General features: G+C 39.8%; 1 protein-coding gene across 8 annotated transcripts in view; it reads left to right on the forward strand.

Annotated features, from left to right (window-relative positions):
* The window catches only part of ABTB2 (ankyrin repeat and BTB domain containing 2), a 152,631-nt gene that overhangs the window by 2,088 nt on the left and 130,115 nt on the right, over window positions 1-20,428 (forward strand). The window contains exons 3-8 of one of the 8 annotated variants that reach the window (XM_054828686.1): window positions 2,016-2,116; window positions 2,463-2,515; window positions 2,649-2,821; window positions 3,981-4,161; window positions 7,066-7,142; window positions 9,637-9,758. In XM_054828686.1, coding sequence (XP_054684661.1) covers window positions 9,659-9,758 — 100 coding nt within the window. In that variant the 5' untranslated portion in view covers window positions 2,016-2,116; window positions 2,463-2,515; window positions 2,649-2,821; ... (1 more) ...; window positions 7,066-7,142; window positions 9,637-9,658. Of the gene's footprint in view, window positions 1-2,015; window positions 2,117-2,462; window positions 2,822-3,660; window positions 3,879-3,980; window positions 4,162-7,065; window positions 7,143-9,636; window positions 9,759-18,504; window positions 19,718-20,428 lie in introns of those variants that run through there. The other 7 variants (XM_054828691.1, XM_054828688.1, XM_054828685.1 and 4 more) reach the window with 7 other exon arrangements.

Below are 20,428 nucleotides of genomic sequence, written 5' to 3' on the forward strand. Positions count from 1 at the left end.
ATGGACTTAATATAAAGAGTGCATACACACAGTTTTTAAAAATCAAGTAATTGATATTTCAGTTTGCTTAACGAGCAAAATGAGGGAAATGTAGACATTTTTATGAAGAGTTATTGTTTGCTTTTCCTTTAAAGTTTAACACTTCCTGTCAACAAATGTGTCTAGATAAACTTGTTTGTTACAAATCTGTTTCAAAATAGGAGTAATTCGCAAAAAGTTCTTCTCTTTCATTTCCCATAAGCCCTTCTTATTATAACTGTAAGGCTAGAGGAAAAGATATATGTGTATATACATACATGTATGTGTACCGAAAACTAAGAGGAGATTAAATATTGGCTAAGAAAATGTGCAAAAAAAATTCCAAGAGAGAGCAGGTGACAACACCAATGGCATGTATTTTCAAAAATGTTTGCACTTCAGCTTTACTAAACTCAAGCAACTGCATTTGATAAGAATATACAAAGCTAAGTGTGAAACAAATACGAAATTTTTCTCTCACCTCACCTTAATCTTCTGTCTTTTCAGTGAAGAAAGCAGTGAATACTGGTTTAAATCCCACAGGTATCCACAGATCCCTTGCTGTGGGTATCTTTATTTCCTTCTTTCCCCCTTCTGTTTTGATATTTGATTCCTGCGGCATCTTATTTGCCTGCATAAGCCTCCTATTATATATGCATTAAGTAAACAAACTTCAAACAATTCCAAATTAATCATCTTTATTTACCTGGGGAGACTGGTTCTATGTTGCTGCATGTCTTTCTGAGGCATAATCCAAACCACACTTCACTCTTAATTGAGATTTTGAGAGATTAAGTCATAATGCATGGCATTTGTGTTTTGTTTTCTGTATTTAAAGTGAGTTTAAACACAAACTACAAGGTCATTTTCACTCACATGCATGCGCACACACACAATCATGCCGTATATAAAGTTTACGCATAGTTCAATCATTTATACCTAAGGGAGTGATGTAGGATTAGTTGAGTAGAAGGTCAATAGTGTCAGTTGCTTTGCTAATTAAGTTACATGAGCACCTAAAGCTTTCATGTGACATATATCAGCCATCTTGACTGGCTGACTTGGTACCTACCTCCTGCTTATTATTAAATCAGATTCATAAATGTTCCCATGCTCTCTACAACAGCTGTTAAGTAGGTATACTCAGAGTACCTCTATTACATAGCCAAAGCATTTAACTTCAGAAAATGGGGGCCACAATGACTTCTATTCAGAAAGATCAGAAAAGAGAAACAGGAGACAGAGAGTCTTCATTTTTAATTAAACTTATTATCACAGGATTGGGAGACTTAATTTTTCACCCTTTCTACTAATGATGAAACAAATTAATCTACTGCATGTACTCCAACTATGAAGTAGTATACTGAAACTATTCTCAAAACCTGAGATAATAATTGGCCTTGTTATAAATATCCAACCTTTGGATATTTACAGTACCTCGGGAACCTCTACAAATGTTTTTTCCACTGATCTTTTTGCTGTCGTGTCTGATGTAAACATCAGGGCACAGAAAAAGCAATGGAAGAGGAACATATACTATTACTTAACTGTTCACTTACATAGCAGAGGATTGAGGGATAGGCATGGCAAGTACAGTCAGAAGAAAAAGGTTGGTGTTATATTTTAGAAAAACAGAGAAATGTTAATAGAAACAACAGTTTAATGGCCATTGTAATAGACAGAACATATTGTCTGTCTTGATTCCAAAGCAGCAATACACACCCAAAACAATTTTATATGTCAAACTTGCAATTAGATAGACATGAAGTCCATGCTATTAAAGGCCAGCCAACATCTGGGTGACAGGTGCTGAGATGTTAGGCATAGTATATGGTGGGAAGAAGAGATGGAATATGAGTTAGGTAACAGTAAACTGGGGATCTCTGTATATATTCTGTAAGTTGTGTCTGAAAACATTTCACTGCTTGAGCAATCCTGATAAGTTTATCATTCAGTAACTTGCATTATATGCAGCCGTTTTAATTTTGTATTTTCAGTCATTGGATCTAATGGAAAACACAGAAAACTGTGAAATGCAAGATCTTTAGAAGAGGTGGACTTTTAAGGGACAATTGAGAGAACGATACTAGTAGAAAAGGTAAGCAGGCAAGAAGTAAAAGCTGGCTTTTATGGGAAATAGCACATGTATATTGGGCTGTCAATATACATTGACAGTATAAGATACTGAGATGCATAGCAGAGAGAAAACACAGACTTCTAAGAAAACACTGGTAGAAGAAAACCAGTAAAGGCAGAGAGGAAACCTCTTTTTGTGTTTGTAATTTTCTTCCATCGTCTGCTGTAGTTATTAGGGCAAGATCTTAATTAAAACCACTAGAGAAAAAGACTAACCTCAGAGATGGAAAAGTGTGTTATAATAATAATAGTTTACATGTTTCAAACTACATATTTTTATTTTCCTCTGTTTCTTTCATTCTCCATAGACAATAAAGACTTCAGTGATTCTGAAGCAGACATATCTTCAAACTTCAATAGTGTATGTAGTTAGTACATGTCAGTGGATACACCAGTCCTGGAGTAAAATAATTTGTGCAGTAATTTTTACCAAAAAGATAATTTAATTCATCTATATTCATGTTTTGCAATCATTTATTAATTTTCATAAACAGTACTCCTGATCATCATCATCATCAAGAAGTTGTGTTTCATATTTAGTGCTGGAAAGGCAACTGCAGTATACTTCTTGAGATAAATGAAAGAAGAACGATCATAGAGTAAGAAATGCAGCACTTTTTGGGTGGTACAATACTCAAACATGTATTTAGCATTCTGGATATCTGAGGTTTGTATTTTTTCTCATAGAAACTACATTATTAAAATTATTTCACATCATATAAAGACAATTTTCTTTTGTTAATGCATTTGCTTTTATTTTATGTTCTTTCAAGTTAGAGCACCAATAAGTAAGCTTATGACTATTTTTCTGTTTGTTCTCTATTATTAGCAGCATTGTCTGAAGCATTTACCTAACAGCAGTTAATAAAGCCTATATTTTGAAACACGGTTTTTCCAATTGATGCTTCATTCTGCATAAGAAAAGATTTAAAGCTTGACACAGCAATATTTTTTTCTGTTACTAGAACCAGAATCAGAAGCTCTTAAGCTTTTAAATGGGTCATCCATCCAGTATGACTTAGTCACATGTGCTTTAAATTAGTCAAATGCTTAATTGGCTTGCTGGATGTTTGCATGTATAAATGTAAATACTTGATCCAAGAGATACCTTGATACAATAGATGTAATTTTGTATGTTCTAATTCTGTAGAAAGAAGAGAATCCTAAATGAACTGGTTTTTCAAACCAATTGAATTTTCAGAAACATAAAGGCAATTAAAAATGTTGGTTGCCCAGCAGGACTGGAAAATCAGGCTATTATTTCATTGCCAGTAAAAATTGGAGACATGCTGTTGAAAATTTTGGATACATGTCTGTAGCTAAATGCATCAGTATGGCTCTAGACTGATATACAGAGATTATTCATACAATTCATTAATATGCCAATAAAGTGAACTAAACTGAATCTGCTACTTTGATGTGTAAACAGAATTTGTTTGCCCATTATATATGTTCTATGGTATATAAGCAGAAGAAAGAATAGCTTGATGTTGTGCTATTTGTTTGTGTAATATTTCAGATTAAAACATAGAATTCCATGCTGCAAGTGGGAAGGTGTACCTGATATATGCTTTGTTAGAGGTCCACAGAACGTGAATTGAACAAAAGAGGTTGCATATAGGCCTAACAATGTCAATGCTGCTTTATCTTCTGGGCATTCCATTTTGAAAGAAAAACCCTAATTAGTGGCATTTTGAGTGCAAGACTGACATCAAGGTTGCGAGGTGAATAACACCAGTAATGATGATTTTAGGCATGGTTCATATCTCAACTTTCAGTTAGTTTTGGCACTAAAACATCATGTGATCACACATTGTTCTTTACAGCTGTGATTTCTGAATTTTCCTATGAATATAATATGACTGGAAGAGACAACAATGTGATCATAGGAAGCTTATAGGGGAAAAAACCAAACAAACCAGCCAGTGGAATGGCAACAAGCGAGATGGATTTGCTGTAACCATGGCAAATGTGGACACTGGGAAACAAGGAAGGACAAAGAAGAAGGTATGTTGCATTCATAAGATTTGAAAAGAGAAAATGTCACTGTCTTTGAAACCAATAGACAAGTAGCTTGAAATTCTCCATACATGGTCTAGTCACTAAGTCAAAACTCTTAAACCCGAGAGATTTAAGTTAGGCATCTAAGTAATATTTAAGTATCTAAAGAAAGGCCGGATTGATCTTTTTCTGTTGAAGTTGTGAAAGATGTGACACTCTGCAAGCAGAGATACATCAAAGACTATGACAATGCATGTGACAATCATAATAGGTACACGTGATATTTATATGCTAGACTATCAGTAAGCATTTTACATATATAATAATCTGGTGTGCTGACTTGATGGGTCAGTTTCCCATGGAATCACCTGGAGGTAATTGTTGCAAAATCCCAGTGCAGAGATTGCCTGCCAGGATCCCATTAAGATAATAATATTTTCTAAGTTTAACATGTTTATAATCCACATATAGGTTATTATGTTTTCTCTTTCACTTTTTTTGTCCTGAAAATGCAAATGCACTTTAAAATATTTAATGGCAGCTAGCTCATCATGGATTAATTTTCATTGTCTTTAAACTAGCTGATTAATAGATGCTGAACATAACTCAGACTTTTTAAGATAATCTCAGTGAATTGTGAAATAAATGCAGTTTTAAAAATCTGCTTTATTATAGAGGAAAAATTGTGGCTGTCTTTTTACTTGGCTGTTTAAGAGGAGTAACAGCCGTAAGACTTGAGGTTTGTCCCTTGAGATGGTTGAAATAGAACCAAGGGAATAATTAATCCTAGTGTACTAGCACACTAATTAGTATTGTTTGAATTGATAGGCATTGTAGTTCTTAGTACATTTGAAAATCTGTTTTTATTTTGGTGTGAATATTTTAGCCTTTTTTTCACTTTAAGTAGCTGTCATTCTCAGTATATTTTACATCACAATAGGAGGCATCTAAGGATGGAATACTGGCAAAAAGTCTGTATACCATCTGCTTACATATCTTAATTTTGACAATAAGAAAGGCTGCAAAAAATTCTGGGGTCTTACAAGATTTAAAGTAGCAAGGGGCACAGAGTGAAACACAGCACTGTTAGTAGCATATTAGATAAATACAAAATAACTCATCTAGCCTGGAATAATTGATCCACCACAGTGCCTGCCATATGGCCAGCAGCTTGCTGATGCCCTTTGCCCCAGCTGTCTTGTGTAATGGCAGCATTTGAGTTGTTGTTTCAGTGATTCTGATAAAAGCGGTTTTTCACACTGACTAGTTATATGTCATTATAGGTTGCAAAGATGGCCATTATTTTGTTTAAGACTGACACAATTGCCAGGGGCTACTTCTGATTTCTGATGAAGTAGAAAAAAAGCCCTTGACTGTTTTGACCACAGGTAGATGCCTGGAAAATAAACAGAGCAGAATTTTTTCTGTGTGTTCAGGTATGGCTATTCTTAAAGCCAAAGTTCTCTTCTGTACATTTGACCTAGTTTTTCTAAGGTTTTCTGTTCATAGAAAATTCATTGCCTCAAATAGGTAAGTTGAAATTATGGATGCATATACTTTTTATACTAAAAAAAGTAAAATAATTCCATAACTACAGTAGTCTTTACAGCATTTAGTAAGACATTAGGATCAGTTTTAGACATCCTAAAAATTCTCTGGTTTTTACATGTATGGAGAGCTATGTTTTTAAAATGTGCGCCTCTTTTATTAAAGTTGCTAGATCAGCAGAGGACTTGGCTCTTTCATGACAACCAAGAAGTGGTGAAACTTATCTGGAAACTGTAACAAATTATTTGTTGGAGTTTTTTTTCTGGAGGTTGATAGTAACTTACCAAGTTAATTATATTGTTATGTTTCTTTCTAGCTACTAATTTACAAGATACTCACAAGAGGTTTACAAGCCATTTACATTGCCAAGATACTTACCATATAGAGAAAAAAATGAAATACAGATCATAACTTACAAACCATCAAACTCATAAACATGCTAAAACCTTCTAAAAAGATTTACAGTGATCTATCAGCATTCCTATCCAGCTTTGTTTCTGTGCATTTCCTGTTCTTGTTGGGTTAGGAGCAGTGTTTGTTCTATGTTTGAACAGCACAGTAGGGTCTTGATCCATAATGTGGGCTTCTAAACAATTTTAAGAGGAATACACTTTTTTACTAAATATGTTGCCTTAATTTTTTTCAAGACTTGTAGTACAAAAATATTTGATAAATTTTTACACCTACAAGAAAGAGTGCTACATGATACCAGCCATGTAAATTAGGCCAACCTTTGACCACCAACTACTTTCAATTCACCAACAATGAAAACAGCTGGTTTTCAGTAGTCCTCTGGTTATCATATTATTTGACTGAGGAGGTTAACATTTTTTTCTTTTCTTTTGTTGTTGGTATGGTAGGGGGTTTCTTGATTTGTTTTTACAGTGTGCTAATACCTCTTCTATTTGGTATTGTTAGTCATACATTTTCCTGAAATCCTTAATTTTCTACCTGCATGGCAGATTCCAGAGGCTCTTCATCATCTTCTTCCATACTGATGTTTTTGCTCCTTTTCCTGATTATCTGTCATAGGGATTGTAACCAATGTAACCTATTCACAAAAGGCTTCATTGTACTTGAAAGTTAACTGCCAAGTATTCTCCTATGGGTTGGAGGTAGACCTTGGTTTATCCCCCTGTATTTTAATACATTTGATCAAGGAGGTTTTTGTTGTGATCCAGTTCTAATGACTTACCCTATGACATCCACTCACCATTCTTCATTTAATTTATTTATTTTGTCAACCTCTGATACATCTCTGATTCATCATTTTATTGCGTGCTCATGGATCCAATACTTCATAATCCTGGCACCAGCCCCACTTTTACTGAATCATACAGATTATTCTTATATTTTTTTCAGGACCAGTCACTGAGATGTGCTATGCATAGACCATTGTGTAGCACTGTGATACTTCCATTACAGATGATGTGTCACAGGTATGCCTTCCCAGTGACGTAGGTGGAAAAAAAGGGAGTTGGTAATTATCTACCCACTGCTTATAGCTTATGTTTCATCCTGAGTGGCAATAACAAATTGGCCTGTGTCAGTGGTCTCCTTGTTGGAAAAATATTCCTGGGTTATATGATAACAAACAACCCTGTGTCATAACTGGAATTAGGTATATAAGAAGGTGGGTGGTGTTATGTTTATTAAGGCTATGCATTGAGTAGATGCTTCTTGAGCCAATAGTGCTAATTAACAACTGAGCTACATGTGCATGTACTGAACTGGCACTGAGTTTTGGAACCTTACTATGTGATTGTTTCTCTTCTGTTTTTCATATGATTTTACTTTTGGGGTTGGAAGTATGTGTGTTGTTCTGCTGTAGCAAAACCATGGTGGTATACATATTCAGCATCTTCACAAGAGTAGTGAGATGGTAAAATATTGTTCACTCACATAAAAACTAGGAATGAACATACTGAAAAACTAAGAACAGTGCATTATGTAAGGTGCTTTTTGACTGTCATACGAAGTCAGAAAGTTTTCATTAATTAGTATGCTCACTTGAGCAATAAGTGTCAAACTACAAATTCCTGCTCCAACATACTGAGATTAAATCATAGAATCATAAAATCATAGAATCATTTAGGTTGGAAAGGACCTTTAAGTTCATCAAGTCCAACCGTTAACCTAGCACTGCCAAGTCCACTGCTAAACCATGTCCCCAAGCACCACATCTACACGTCTTTTAAATACCTCCAGGGATGGTGATGCCACCACTTCCCTGAGCAGCTTGTTCCAATGCTTGACAACCCTTTCGGTGAAGACATTTTTCCTAACATCCAATCTAAATCTCCTCTGGTGCAACTTGAGGCTGTTTCCTCTTGTCCTATCGCTTGTTACTTGGGAAAAGAGACTGACACTCACCTGGCTACAGCCTCCTTTTCAGGTAGCTGGAGAGTAATAAGGTCTCCCCTCAGCCTCCAGGCTAAACAACCCCACTTCCCTCAGCCGCTCCTCATCAGACTTGTGCTCTAGACCCTTCACCAGCTTCGTTGCCCTTCCTTGGGCATGCTTCAGCACCTCAATGTCCTTCTTGTAGTGAGGGGCCCAAAACTGAACACAATACTCAAGGTGCAGCCTCACCAGTGCCGAGTACAGGGGGATGATCACTGCGCTGGTCCTGCTGGCCACACTAGTTCTGATACAAGCCAGGATGCTCTTGGCCACCTTGGCAGACAGCTGCTGACCAACACCCCCAGGTCCTTTACTGCCAGGCAGCTTTCTAGTCACTCTCCCCAAGCCTGCAGCGTTGCCTGGGGTTGTTGTGCAGGACCCAGCACTGAGCCTTGTTGAATCTCTCATTGAAGAAGGTTTCTTAATATTTTTAATATGGGCAGTATAATTTAGTGATGAATACTAGTTACTGTGCTGTTATGATGTTAGTTACTGTGCTATTATGATGTTATATAGAGTAAAAAGAGTTTTTTTGAAACTGTTGCAAAGTCTTTGAGAAAGAAACATTAAGATTTTACCTCTATATCAAACATTCATGTTTCAATGGCCTACTAGTGTTACAAAGCTTTGTTTTGTTTTTCATATAAGTGCCAACATTAAGGGTCATGCTAGGTGAGTTATAGCACTTTTCACATATGCCTTATAAATTTTAGATAGAATTTTATTAAAATTTCAGCCTAATTTTGGGCACTCATTTACCAAATTAGCATTATATGATATTATATGATTATGTAAGTTCTTAGTGAAGAGAGAATTCTGCAAGTGAAGATTATGTTTTGTTGTGTGTCGTTTTCCCTTATTCTAACATGTTTGGCATTTTTTTGCTGGAAGTAACATCTTCCTATGGGCCTGTCACCCTAGGCCACATGTGGCACCCCAGCAATGATGGGAGGGAGAATACTCCAGGCACTCTAGAGTATATAGTGTAGGCACTGCTGACTTTTTGGTGTAGGCAGTCTCAAAACATGGACAGAAATAGGACAACTTAACACAAGCATGCCCTCTCTCATTAACCTTCAGCCTAGGATTTCTGTTCCTGACTGGAATACCGTGTACATGGTGACAGGTGTGTTCACACAACACAGGGGATGCAGGTTTACTCCTTTCGCAGTGAGCATCCAAGGTAACTGCACACCCAAGAGTTAGCCAACAGTGAGCACAGAAGGCCTGGTAGGATACTGTGGTAGAAAGAGTTCATTGAGTGTGGCCAGCGTAGTGTGTACCAGCTCCACAGCAGACAGGAATACACACTGCTAGTCACCTCAAAGGCATATTCTGATTCAAAGTGAGGCACCTGAAGTGTCACAAAGTTTTTGATTCACTCCTCACTGAGGACAGGTTGGGAAAATACAGCAGCGAAGTTCCATTACCACATTGCACTTCTCATAATACGCGTCAGCCTGATTCTTCTTATCCTCACTCGGTTTTCCTGTCCCTATCTCACTTGCTTTTTCTTCTTTTTTCTTGCAGTTGAATTTTCTTGCTCAGGAGCATGTTACTGCACAGAGAGATGCCTAGGTCAGTAAGCATGATACCTTGTCATGACGGGCCACCTCGTCAGGTGCTGCTCTGGGAACATGATCTACAAATGAGTAAGTTTAAACCTCCTCCTCTTCTCATGCAAAATTGCAGGTTTTGTCTTTGTGAAGCAGGTGTCTGCAACAGTGCTCTGTGCTGTGTCTGTCTTGCCAATATATTCTGAACAGAAAGGGGTGCTCCTTCTTCCAGAGGCTTCATGCTAGGGGTAAGGAAAGAAAGCAGATCTCTATTTCCAGTTTTATAAATAGAAAGTCATTGGCTTCACTACCAGTTCAGATGTTACACTGGGCAATCCTGCAACTATTGTAAGCAGTTATATATGCAAGGCATTGCACACTTGTTGATCACTCTGTGAGGCAAGACACCTTGAGGTGATAGTGCCGTATCGTAGGACGTGATCTGTTTGAAACTGTGCCACAAATGCAGTGTCTCATCAGTGTTCACATGCACCCCCATTACATGAGGTGTGTCGAACTGCAGTTGTTCACGCAGCAGTGGGAAAGCTGGTATTCATATTTCCCCTGAGCATTCTTCATTTTGCAGTAAACTGACTTGCTACACATTTGATAGACATTCTGGAACAGTTTAACTACCGTGTCATTGCGGTATTTCCAGCCAGCCAGCCTCAAGAGGGGGTCGGTGGGTTCCTGTGATACAACAAAACTGCCTAATGCTACAAAGTTTGGTATTCCTTGGGAAAATAAAACTCTGCCTAAGCACAACCAGGGGGAAGCAGAATATGTGCACACAGCCTGTATAGACTGTGATGCAGCAGTAGCACTTGTGAGGGCTGGTAAGAACCTTGTGGAATGAGATTCTGCATCAGCTAGGAAGCTGTTGCTAGATTGGTGTATGTGAGTACCACAATAAATACTGCAGCTGTTGTCCTGAGGTTCTGAATGATTCCAGACAAGGTAAAAGACATTTTTAAGACTTTGAGTTTTGCCCTTCCATTTCCCCTGTCATTTGTCTTTAATTCATTTGAGCATTGTTTGCCATTGTATATAAACACTACTCTCAGCATGGACTGATACACTCTGGGGCATCCACTTTATAGCAATGTTAGAAGATAATACTTTGTTTGGTTTCCTGGCAGTTTCCTGACTATTAAGGATTATGAAAAATACAATATTTAACTATAAATGTCTGTCTGTATGGCTATTCTTTCCAGTGACTCTGTGATCATAGTGGTTGACTCTTGGTAATGTTATTGTCAATACTGTATTACTGGCTAATAAGAGAGAGTTGAGGACATGAACATTATTTCAGTCACACATGCCAGGAAGCGTGACACACATCCGTTGCAATCTATACGTGTAATTTGCCCTATCAAGTGCCTCATGAGACAGGTTAATATTACAGCCAGTGAATGGCTGTAGTAGTAAGTGTAATTTTGACATGAAGTTCATCCAAATATGTGAGTACTCTGGCACATGGGACCATAGCAGGTTTCCACACATGTGTGATAGAGTAGTGGAAACATGATGTGTGACCTTGTGACCAGATAACTGAGATTATTGCAAGTGCCTCCAAAGAGTTATTTTACACTGATAGCTAATCATATATAGACTTGTCAGACCTGGTGTTGTATCAGAGCTAGATATCTGAGTGACTAGGGAAGTTTATCCTGCTGTAGCTTTATAGCTGGATGTTATAAGTTAATAGCTGTTAAATGCTGAAGAACAACATCATTATTTGCAGCTATTTTGGTAGTACCTAATGATGCTAGGAATGTTTTAGTCGTTTCATCCCTGCATAAGAAAGAAAATGCAGGTACTGTAAAATTTTAATTAACAGCAAGAGCTGAAATAAGAAGAAAAGTCATGGGAAAATAGGCCTCAGTAAGTTTCAGTACACCACTTGCCTTGAATAATGTCATGTGATAATGCAAATACTCTTCTATCCCCTTCATTTGATCTGATTCCAGATGGTATAATATGATTCCCACACCAACCCTCACTGGTAAGACCTTGCTGCTAGTGATTGAGAAAGTCTGATATTGTCCCAAGTTATCATCCAGGAATTTAATGCATTTTTCAGATGGTAGTCTTTCTTATTCTGACAGGTTTTTCCACCCTTTGTCATCACAATCATTTTATTGATTGTTGTTGGCCTTCTTTGCCACAAAGATATACTGCTAGCTCACGTTCAACTCATTTTCCACCAGGACCCCCAGGTCTTTTTATGAAAAGTTGTTTTCCAACTGGTCAGCCCCTAGCATGTAGTGACGTATGGGGTTATTCCTGCGTAGATGCAGGACTTGGTACTTACCTTTGTTGAACTTCACGAGATTCCTGTTTCACCATTTCTTCAGCCTGTCGAGAACCTTCTGAATGGCAGCACCTGCTGTATCAATCACTCCTCCCATTTTTTTGGTTACCTGCAAACTTGCTGACTGGCCTCCAGCTCAACTTTGTGATGCTGATCACAAGCCTTTAAGCTCAGCAGCTGAGCCAGCTTTCAGTGTGCCTCCCTGACCACTTATGTAGGCCATAATTCATCAATTTGTTAATGAGGATGTTACGGAGTGAGTGTCGAAATCCTTGCTGAAGTGAAGATAAACAGTATCAACTGCTCTTCCCTCATCCATCATGCTAGTGATTTCATCATAGAAGGCTGTCAGGTCAGTCAGGCATCATTTCCCTTTCATAAATCGATGTTGACAACTCTAAATCACCTTTTTGTCCTTAATGTGTTTGCAAATGGTTTCCAGGGTTATTTGTTCCATCCCCTTCCCAAGGATAAAGGTAAGGCTGACCAGTTTGTAGCCAGTTGTTTTGAATGACTTCTGGAGAAGCACAGCCAAAGCTGGCCAGTTAAGCTTTCTGTACAGCAGCAGCAAAGCACTTTTTTGTTCATCTTAGGAATCTTATGTTCATGTGCACAGAGATTTCACTCCAAGTTCCTTATCTTTCTAATTATATCTACTCCAAAAGGCAGCTTTTGAAAGTGGAAATGATGTTTTTTAATGGATTCTAAATGTTTCTTACGCTTTTAATATCTGAAAATATGTGTCAGAAGCAGGCTGTTGTATAAAATCTTCACCAATTAAAGTTCTTCAAATGGTCTTGCTTAACAGTCACTACTAGTCATAATAGACATGACCCTTTATTTCTCCTGTTAGTAATTTTGAGTAGTGCCTTATCTGTCATTTCAAATAATAGTAAAGCTAATCTGTGCTGATTTCCAATGCTAAGCAAACTCACCTTACTGAAAAAAATGAAGAGTGATTGTTTTTAAATACAAATTCTGTTTTAACTGACAGTCTAAGGATATTAGTGAGGCAAGTTCTGTAATGACAGGTAATGTCATTTACTAGACTAACTGGTACAGTAGAAAAAAGTAGGCAGAATTTGTTAGGCAGGAGCATTTTTGTGGAATTGTTAATAGCAAAATGTAGTTTTAGTCTGTGCTAAATCACAGATAAAACCAAGACAGGAAGAAGGTAAGACTGCAGTTTATTACCAACAAGCCTGAAGATTTTTTTTCCTCTGTAGAGGATTTCAGTGAGTTCTAACTCACCTGAGAAGTTTACACAATGGATAGTATTATTTCTGAGGATTTTGAAGATAAAGGCTTGACCTGAAATTCTACATTCATGATATTCTATGTTCTCTTTTTAAATTTTCATTAGTGCTATCAAGTAAATTTACCTATGAATTACCAATTAACACATTGTGAAATGGAAGTATAGTACCCTTTAAAAAGGTCATTTTGCACAAAATGCATGGGGGAAGAAGCTGACTTAGTACATATTGGGAAAAACTCTCTCTTCAGCTGGGAAGATACAGCTGGTACCTCCATTATTACGTTGGAGTTAATGAGGTCAGCAGTGAGTAAGTACTTGGTAATTTGCTGAACTGGACCCTCAACTCCAGGTAGAGAATAAATTTGGGGCTTTGGTGGCTGCGGATTTTGCTGTACTGTAGAAAACACACCAGATGTACATTATCTCACATGGGCTCAGACTGATCTTCAGGTGTTGGCCAGCAACTGTTAATAGAGCTACAGTTTATTAAAAAAGATAGTTCTGAATGTTGCAGATAAAATGCAGTTAAATTAAGTAGCTTTATAAGTAAAACACTATCTTTTTTACAATGGGCAAACAGAATTAGCACTTGCTCAAAGTTGAGACAGCAGCTTGAGAAAGAAATGTCTAGTAGTTACCACGGAAGGAGTTCACGTCCCATGGAGAAGCAAGGGTAACTTGCACCTTTGGGCTTATTAACACTCCCACCCACAGCTGCAGTAAATAAGGCTTGGGAATGGCTCCTCTGCCAGGTGCTCTTAGGTACTACTTCTGGGTTTTGGGTGCACCATTCTAACAGGTTTTTTGAGTGCTGTGCTGGGGATTGTTGTGTTCTTTTTTTTTCTTTTTCTTCTTTTTTTGTTTTCCCCCTTCTTTTTCCTGATGGAAAAGCTTGTATCTTCTTTACTTCAAGTGAGTAACCTAATGGTAAGGGATGTTTATGTTGCTCAGTAGTGTATCTGTGAATGTTATTTTCTAGGAATACACTTAACTTTGTGGTTTGAGCAAGTAACAGATTAATTTAGCTATTGGTTACTTTAAAAAGTAGTGATTTGGAATCTTTGAACAGATTAAGTTTATCAGGGCTTTACATTTGCTTTGGCTGTTATGTTTCCTTAGAAAAATAAACCAAGTGATTGATTATTTTTTTAAATGGGTTTGCTATTTGCCTAGTTGCTATTTGTGTATCAGAGAATGCTGATGCTTTTTTATTCTAATTAATTCTGATGTACTTTAAAATTAAAGGTTTAAAACTCTGTCAGAGCCTGTAGTGTATCAGAGCTAGAATAACACTTGTATCTGAACCCTTTACATGAAGGAAAATGGAGCTTCTAGAGTGCTGCATTTTTGTTTGTAATGGGACTTCCACTGTTACGTCCTTTATCTGTTTTGCCTGTGTTCCTGAAAATCTTCTGATACCTGCTACTTTCTTAAGACTTTTATTTTAGAGAGAAACAATTATGAGAAAATCTCTCCATGGAAAGCTGACTTTTATTGTATGAAACTAATTTGCGACCCCTAATGGCTCCAAGTTGAAACATATGTAAAAAGAGCCTAATACTTAACATTCCTTGATTTATAAGGCATGATAAGTTGTTCTTATCAGCATTTTGATGTATGACTTGTAATCTGGATTGCTTGGGTTGGCAGTTTTGTGTTAGCCCAGTATAGTAACTGCTTTCTGGAAATATACCTTAGTTTTCATAACATAGTCTATAGTTTTGTTATAAATACATGTGTCTGGTCTGAAAGTGAACTATTTTCTTCTTCTTCAAAGAAAGAAAATGATTATTTCCTTCCACTCTTCATGCTTCTTTTAGCTGTTCTTGGAAATCTGTTATAACTTTAGCTGTTTGTAGTTGTCTGATAGTGTGACTTTCTAGTTGTGAATTAATGTTAAAGAGCACAACGTGTGTGATGAACTTGTTCTGTCATGGATAAGTAGTGCACATGAAATTGAGAAGTGCCAGTAGAGAGCCATTAGTTGTCTGGTCCTCTTCCTCTCATCCCAGTTTTGTTTTTATTGTGCTGGATATCTTGGAGCTTGAGGTTTAAATCTTCAGTAGGGAATATCCTTTCCATATGCAGGGGCTTCTGTTCCGTGGTTGGTTTGCCTTTGGAAAAGGTTGGTGATACCTTTGTGGTGGAGGGGGAGGATTTATCGGGCAAAGCGTTATTGTATAAGGAAATGCTACGTGTGAAATCCTAAAAATGAAAAGTAGTGTAAGTCCTAACAAGGAGAAAATGCTGGAGGAGGGAAGTAAGAAAGCAGATGCTGCTGCTAAGTTGGCTGATTTTTCTTTTGTTAAATTACTTGGGATGGTAGGAATAACAAACTGTGTGGGAGTACTGGAGAAGTGTGATAAAGGGGGAAAAAATGGGAATGAGTTGTAGAAATGCAGTACCTGCACAGCTGTGTTTTTCCCAAATAATGTCAAGTTCCCACTGGCCACCTATGTAGTGATTCTCAGTGGCAATTTCTGCTTGTTTTTATGATTGAAATGAATCCTGAGAGGTAGAACAGGATGAATTTTAGAGAAAGCTTTTGCAAAGGGCCATCACAAAACAAAGCACAAAGGCTTTTGGTGAGAAAGAGATGAGAGAGATTGGTCTTACTGCCTGCTTCCCATTTGTATGGAGTTCAATGTGAAGATGTGGGGGTGGGGGCGCAGGCTGAAAGATGTTTCTGTATGTGATCTTAGAGATATGGACAAGGAACTAACGTGTAGTACCCTTGTTTTGAGGAGGCAGTGGAGAGACGTTGGGCAGGAGGCACGGACACCACATGGTAACCTGCCAAAAGCCATGGTTTAGGAGTCTACAGTAGTCCATGGTACCTAATATATAGGATTAAATACAGATGTAAGAGTGGAAAGATAATATTTTTAAAAATAAGTGTATTGACTGAATGCATGAGACTTAAAACTGTGTACTTTGAATCAGTATGCCTTGTCTTACATTCAGGTAGCTATTTACCATGTGCACTGTCAGCTGTGTTGTCTTTGCTGGGCTTGAAACTCTTAAAAATAGTGCTCAAGCCTGAAAAATATGATACAATAGCAGAGTTAGCTTTGAACTGTAAAATAACAACTGAGGTATTAGAATCGTGTAGTAAAAATACCTATTTCTGAACTGACAGTGGAGTACAAGCGATGTGCTGAGGTGTTATGATTTTCAAATTAATTGGAATGACTTTAAGAGAACTGTATCTGGTTTTATTAGACAACTTATGCTTCATGTTCGTGCTTTCATGGGGAGAAGCTATGAAAAAGCAAAGAGCTGAATTATAGTTGGGCTTAGGTCTAAGAATGATAAAAGAAGATGTAATGTTAAAAAAAAGGCAGTTTTGAGGGCTGATTAGTGGGAAGTTAGTATACTCTGTTAATACTTTGTTTTTTAGTATAAATGGAACCTGCTTGCTCCTGTGAGCAGAAGTAAAAGACAATGATTTTTAAAGTATTTCATTTGAATCTCATAGCTGTTCTGATACATTTTTCATTGACACTAAGCAGCATGTATACCGCAGTGCAAATGCACAAGATGACATCCTGTAAGGCATTATGCTTTTGAAATAGGAAACCTCTTGTATCCTGGATAGGAGAAAAATCTGTGGAATAGTGAATTGCCAGCAGTGCAAAGAGGTGGTCAACAGCCACCTCTGCTCAAGGTATTGGTAGGAAAGCACTGTGCTCCAGGTCAGACTGTACGCAAATACTCTGCTTCCTCTATTGCAAGCAGTCATTAAGGGAAAGTGTTACAGACTGAGGATAGATTGCTGCTCCGTGAGTGTGACTGTAAAATATTTACCTTTAGAGTCTTAAATGCACCTTTTTAACAAAGGAAAAAAAAAAAGTCAAAGCATTTGACATATTTGTTGTTTCCTTGTTAAGTGGGTGTCACTGCGGTCAGCTCACTGTTTCAAATTTAGACTAAGTGAAACCTTTTGGCCTAATACAACCAAAAGACAACAGGATGTGGCACTTGGTATTTCTGATTGACATCTACATAGCTGAAGAATGAACAAAAATACGTATGCTCTGCAAGAGCAGAAGTACCAACCAGACTATCCTAAGCAAAGGATGCCATCTACGGAAGGCAAAGAGAACCGCTGCTTCCTGCGAGTCATCGCAGTAGTGGTTTGGGTCAGTGCCGAAATTCCTGAGTGAAGTTTCCTTCCACAAGTTTTAAATATCAAATGTAATTTTAGAGAGAAAACGAGCACAGAGCTTCTATGTATCTTACAGAGCAGAAGTAAAATGCTGCGCATGTAAATAAGAAAGCTATTGAAAAATCAATGCTTGAAATATGTGAAATGACAGATATTTGTAGTCACTGCAGTCTCCTGTATGGAGGAGTGAAATGAGGGTGAGCATTAACAAAATGGACTCTTGGCTATCTTCACTGTCCGTGTTGGATCCTCATCACCTACCGCTAGCGTAATTTAGGGCTGTGTGGCCTGCGAAGAGACAATGTGCCTGTCGGGTGGTCGTAAATAGTAGCAGACTTGTGATCTTTGGGGGAGGTAGGCGTGTGTGGCGACTTCTTCAGAAAGATGTGAAAACTGCATTTAAAAGTTGAATTGCAAGAAGTTAAGAACCTGATGACCGAAGCGGGCAGCAGGGTTTCTCCCGCTCCCCGCCCCAGCCGGGGCTGCCGCCACCGCCGGTCCCCGGTGCAGCCGAGCGGGGGCACCCTCGGCCCGCGCACCCCGCACCGCCGACCCGGGCAGGACCATCGCTTGGGCGGAGGGAGGAGAGAAGCAAAGCAGACACCTCCGTTTCATACTCAGCTCACGGTTCAAGGTCAGGGCTGTGTAAACTACCGCACAAAGGCTCCTTTCAGGAGCAGGCACGCCGGCTTCGCGGCCGCCCGCACAATCCTCCATTCAGGCGGTGACCCCCACGGGGCCCGGCGTGCGCGACCCTCGCCCCGGGGAGCCGCCACACCGCCCGGCCCGGTCGTGCGCCGTTCCCGAGAGCCGGGCAGGGCGGGCACCACCCCGGGCAAGCGGGGCCGGGGGCAGCGAAGCGCTGGTTGTCGCCCGGTCCCGCAGCGCCGCCGCTCCCCGGCTGTCCTCGCCTCCCCTCGCCCCTCCTTCCCCGCCCCGCCTCCTCGGCGCTATTTGCATACTACCCGCCCAACTCGGATTTCACTGGCTGAGACGTTCTCCGTTGGCCTCGCTGATTGGTCCTTCTCCCCGCAGGTCATTAGCATGCGGCGGTGCGGGCCGCCCGGCAGACCTGCGGTGCAGAAGTTGAGTCGGAGCCGCCGCCAAGTGTCCCGCCGAGCGGCTCGCGCGGCGTCCGCCCCGCCCCGCGCCCTCCGCGGGCCCCGCACCCTGCCCGGGCAGCAGGCGGAACGCAACGCCGGGGCTCTCGGCCGCCGGCTGCCGCCAACCGTCCTTCCCCAGGCAGAAGATGGCTGAGAACAGCCTCCCTGCGGGATGGAGGTAGCTGGCCCTCGGCGGAGCCGGCGTGCGGGAAGGGCTCCTACCCGCTGTGCTGCAAATCCTCCCGTGCCGCTGGTGGGGCAGGCGGCTCTGGCTCGGTAGGCGCAGGAGGGATCTGCCCCAGCCTCACCTTTCGTGCTCTTTGCGGTTGGCTTAACCTGTCTTTCCTATGGCTGGGATATACAGCTCTACTCTGAAGACCCTGGAGGATTTAACTTTGGACTCTGGTTATGGGGCAGGGGATTCCTGCAGGTCCCTTAGTCTCTCTTCTTCCAAGTCCAATTCCCAAGCCTTCACCTCTTCTCAGCACAGAGGCAACTGGTGGTACTACTCGGGCTCCATGAACAGTAGGAATAACAGCTGGGATACCGTGAACACTGTTCTGCCGGAAGACCCCGAGGTTGCAGATATCTTTTCCAAGTGTCCTAAGCTGCCGGATCTAGAGGAATACCCTTGGACTGATGAAGACATTGGAAAAATACTCAGAAAAGGGAAGGGAGATGGCAATACCAGAACCTTTTCTCAGGAAGCTGTCAGGCGGCTCTCGCAGTTACTGAGGCGCGCCTTGATCAGGGTCTCCAGGGAAGCTCAGCGGCTCAGCGTGATGCACTCCAAGTGCACCAGGTTTGAGGTGCAGAGTGCTATCAAGCTCATCCAGAGCTGGTCGTTGTCAGAAAGCTGTGTCTTGGCGACTGTCAAGGCTCTCTCTCTGTACAGCATGAGTGCTGGAGATGGACTGAGGAAAGGTAAATCAGCTAGATGCGGCCTCACCTTTTCAGTGGGGAGGTTTTTCAGGTGGATGGTGGACACTAGGATCTCAGTTAGGATCCATGAATATGCAGCCATCTCTTTAACCGCTTGCATGGAAAACCTGGTAGAAGAGATTAAGGCTAGGGTTTTGGCAAGTCAGAGCCCAGATGGTGGAGGAGGGGAGATCTCGGCTGAAATCCTGGAGATGGTTATCAACAACGATGCTGAACTCTGGGGAGTGTTGCAACCTTACGAGCATCTCATCTGTGGGAAAAATGCTAATGGTAAGATCCAGCTTTTACGATTTCAAATCTTCATACCAGCAAGCTTTACAGTAAAATAGTTGATTTCTATGGACTTGGGTTTTTTTTGGTTTTTCTTTTCATCTGAATTGCATCTTGGTCATGGTTTTTGTGTGCGTAAAGCAGACAGGACGGTTTTACCCTGTAAGAATGATCCTGCTTTATTCTTAAGGTGTACCAGTTTATAAGAGGTGCAGAGGCTGTGGGCAACCAAGCCCCGTTGTCCTAACAAACGTCTCCTGACTTTCTACCAGCTGCTGTTTTGAGCATTTTTACTGTAACTGATGTGTAAGCATGCTTCTCTGTAACCATAAGATGAAACGTGGGTTCAGAAAATGCCACTATTGTTTTTAAGCAAAATTTATATTGCAGTGAGTATCTTGTAGTTTCATCTTAAAGATGCTGTTCCCACATACAGCCTGGAGAGGGAAAACAACATTAATTTATTTTTTTCTTTGCGGTAGTAAATTTCAGTTTCTAACTGCATGTTACTTAGACTTCCTTCTAGTTTAGCAGAAACCTGTGTTGTAATTACACTCGTGCAATAAACAAGAGCTTGTGCTTGACTTGCCAAAGTGAGTATGTAGGATGGTGCCTCAGTAATGAGAGTAACATAGCATTAAGATATTACCTCTGTAATTTGTTTAGAAAGTAGACTTTTTGAACAGTTAAGCAAATAAGCAGATAGAGGAA

Source organism: Grus americana, chromosome 5 (assembly GCF_028858705.1).
Source record: "Grus americana isolate bGruAme1 chromosome 5, bGruAme1.mat, whole genome shotgun sequence".
Lineage (NCBI taxonomy): Eukaryota > Metazoa > Chordata > Aves > Gruiformes > Gruidae > Grus > Grus americana.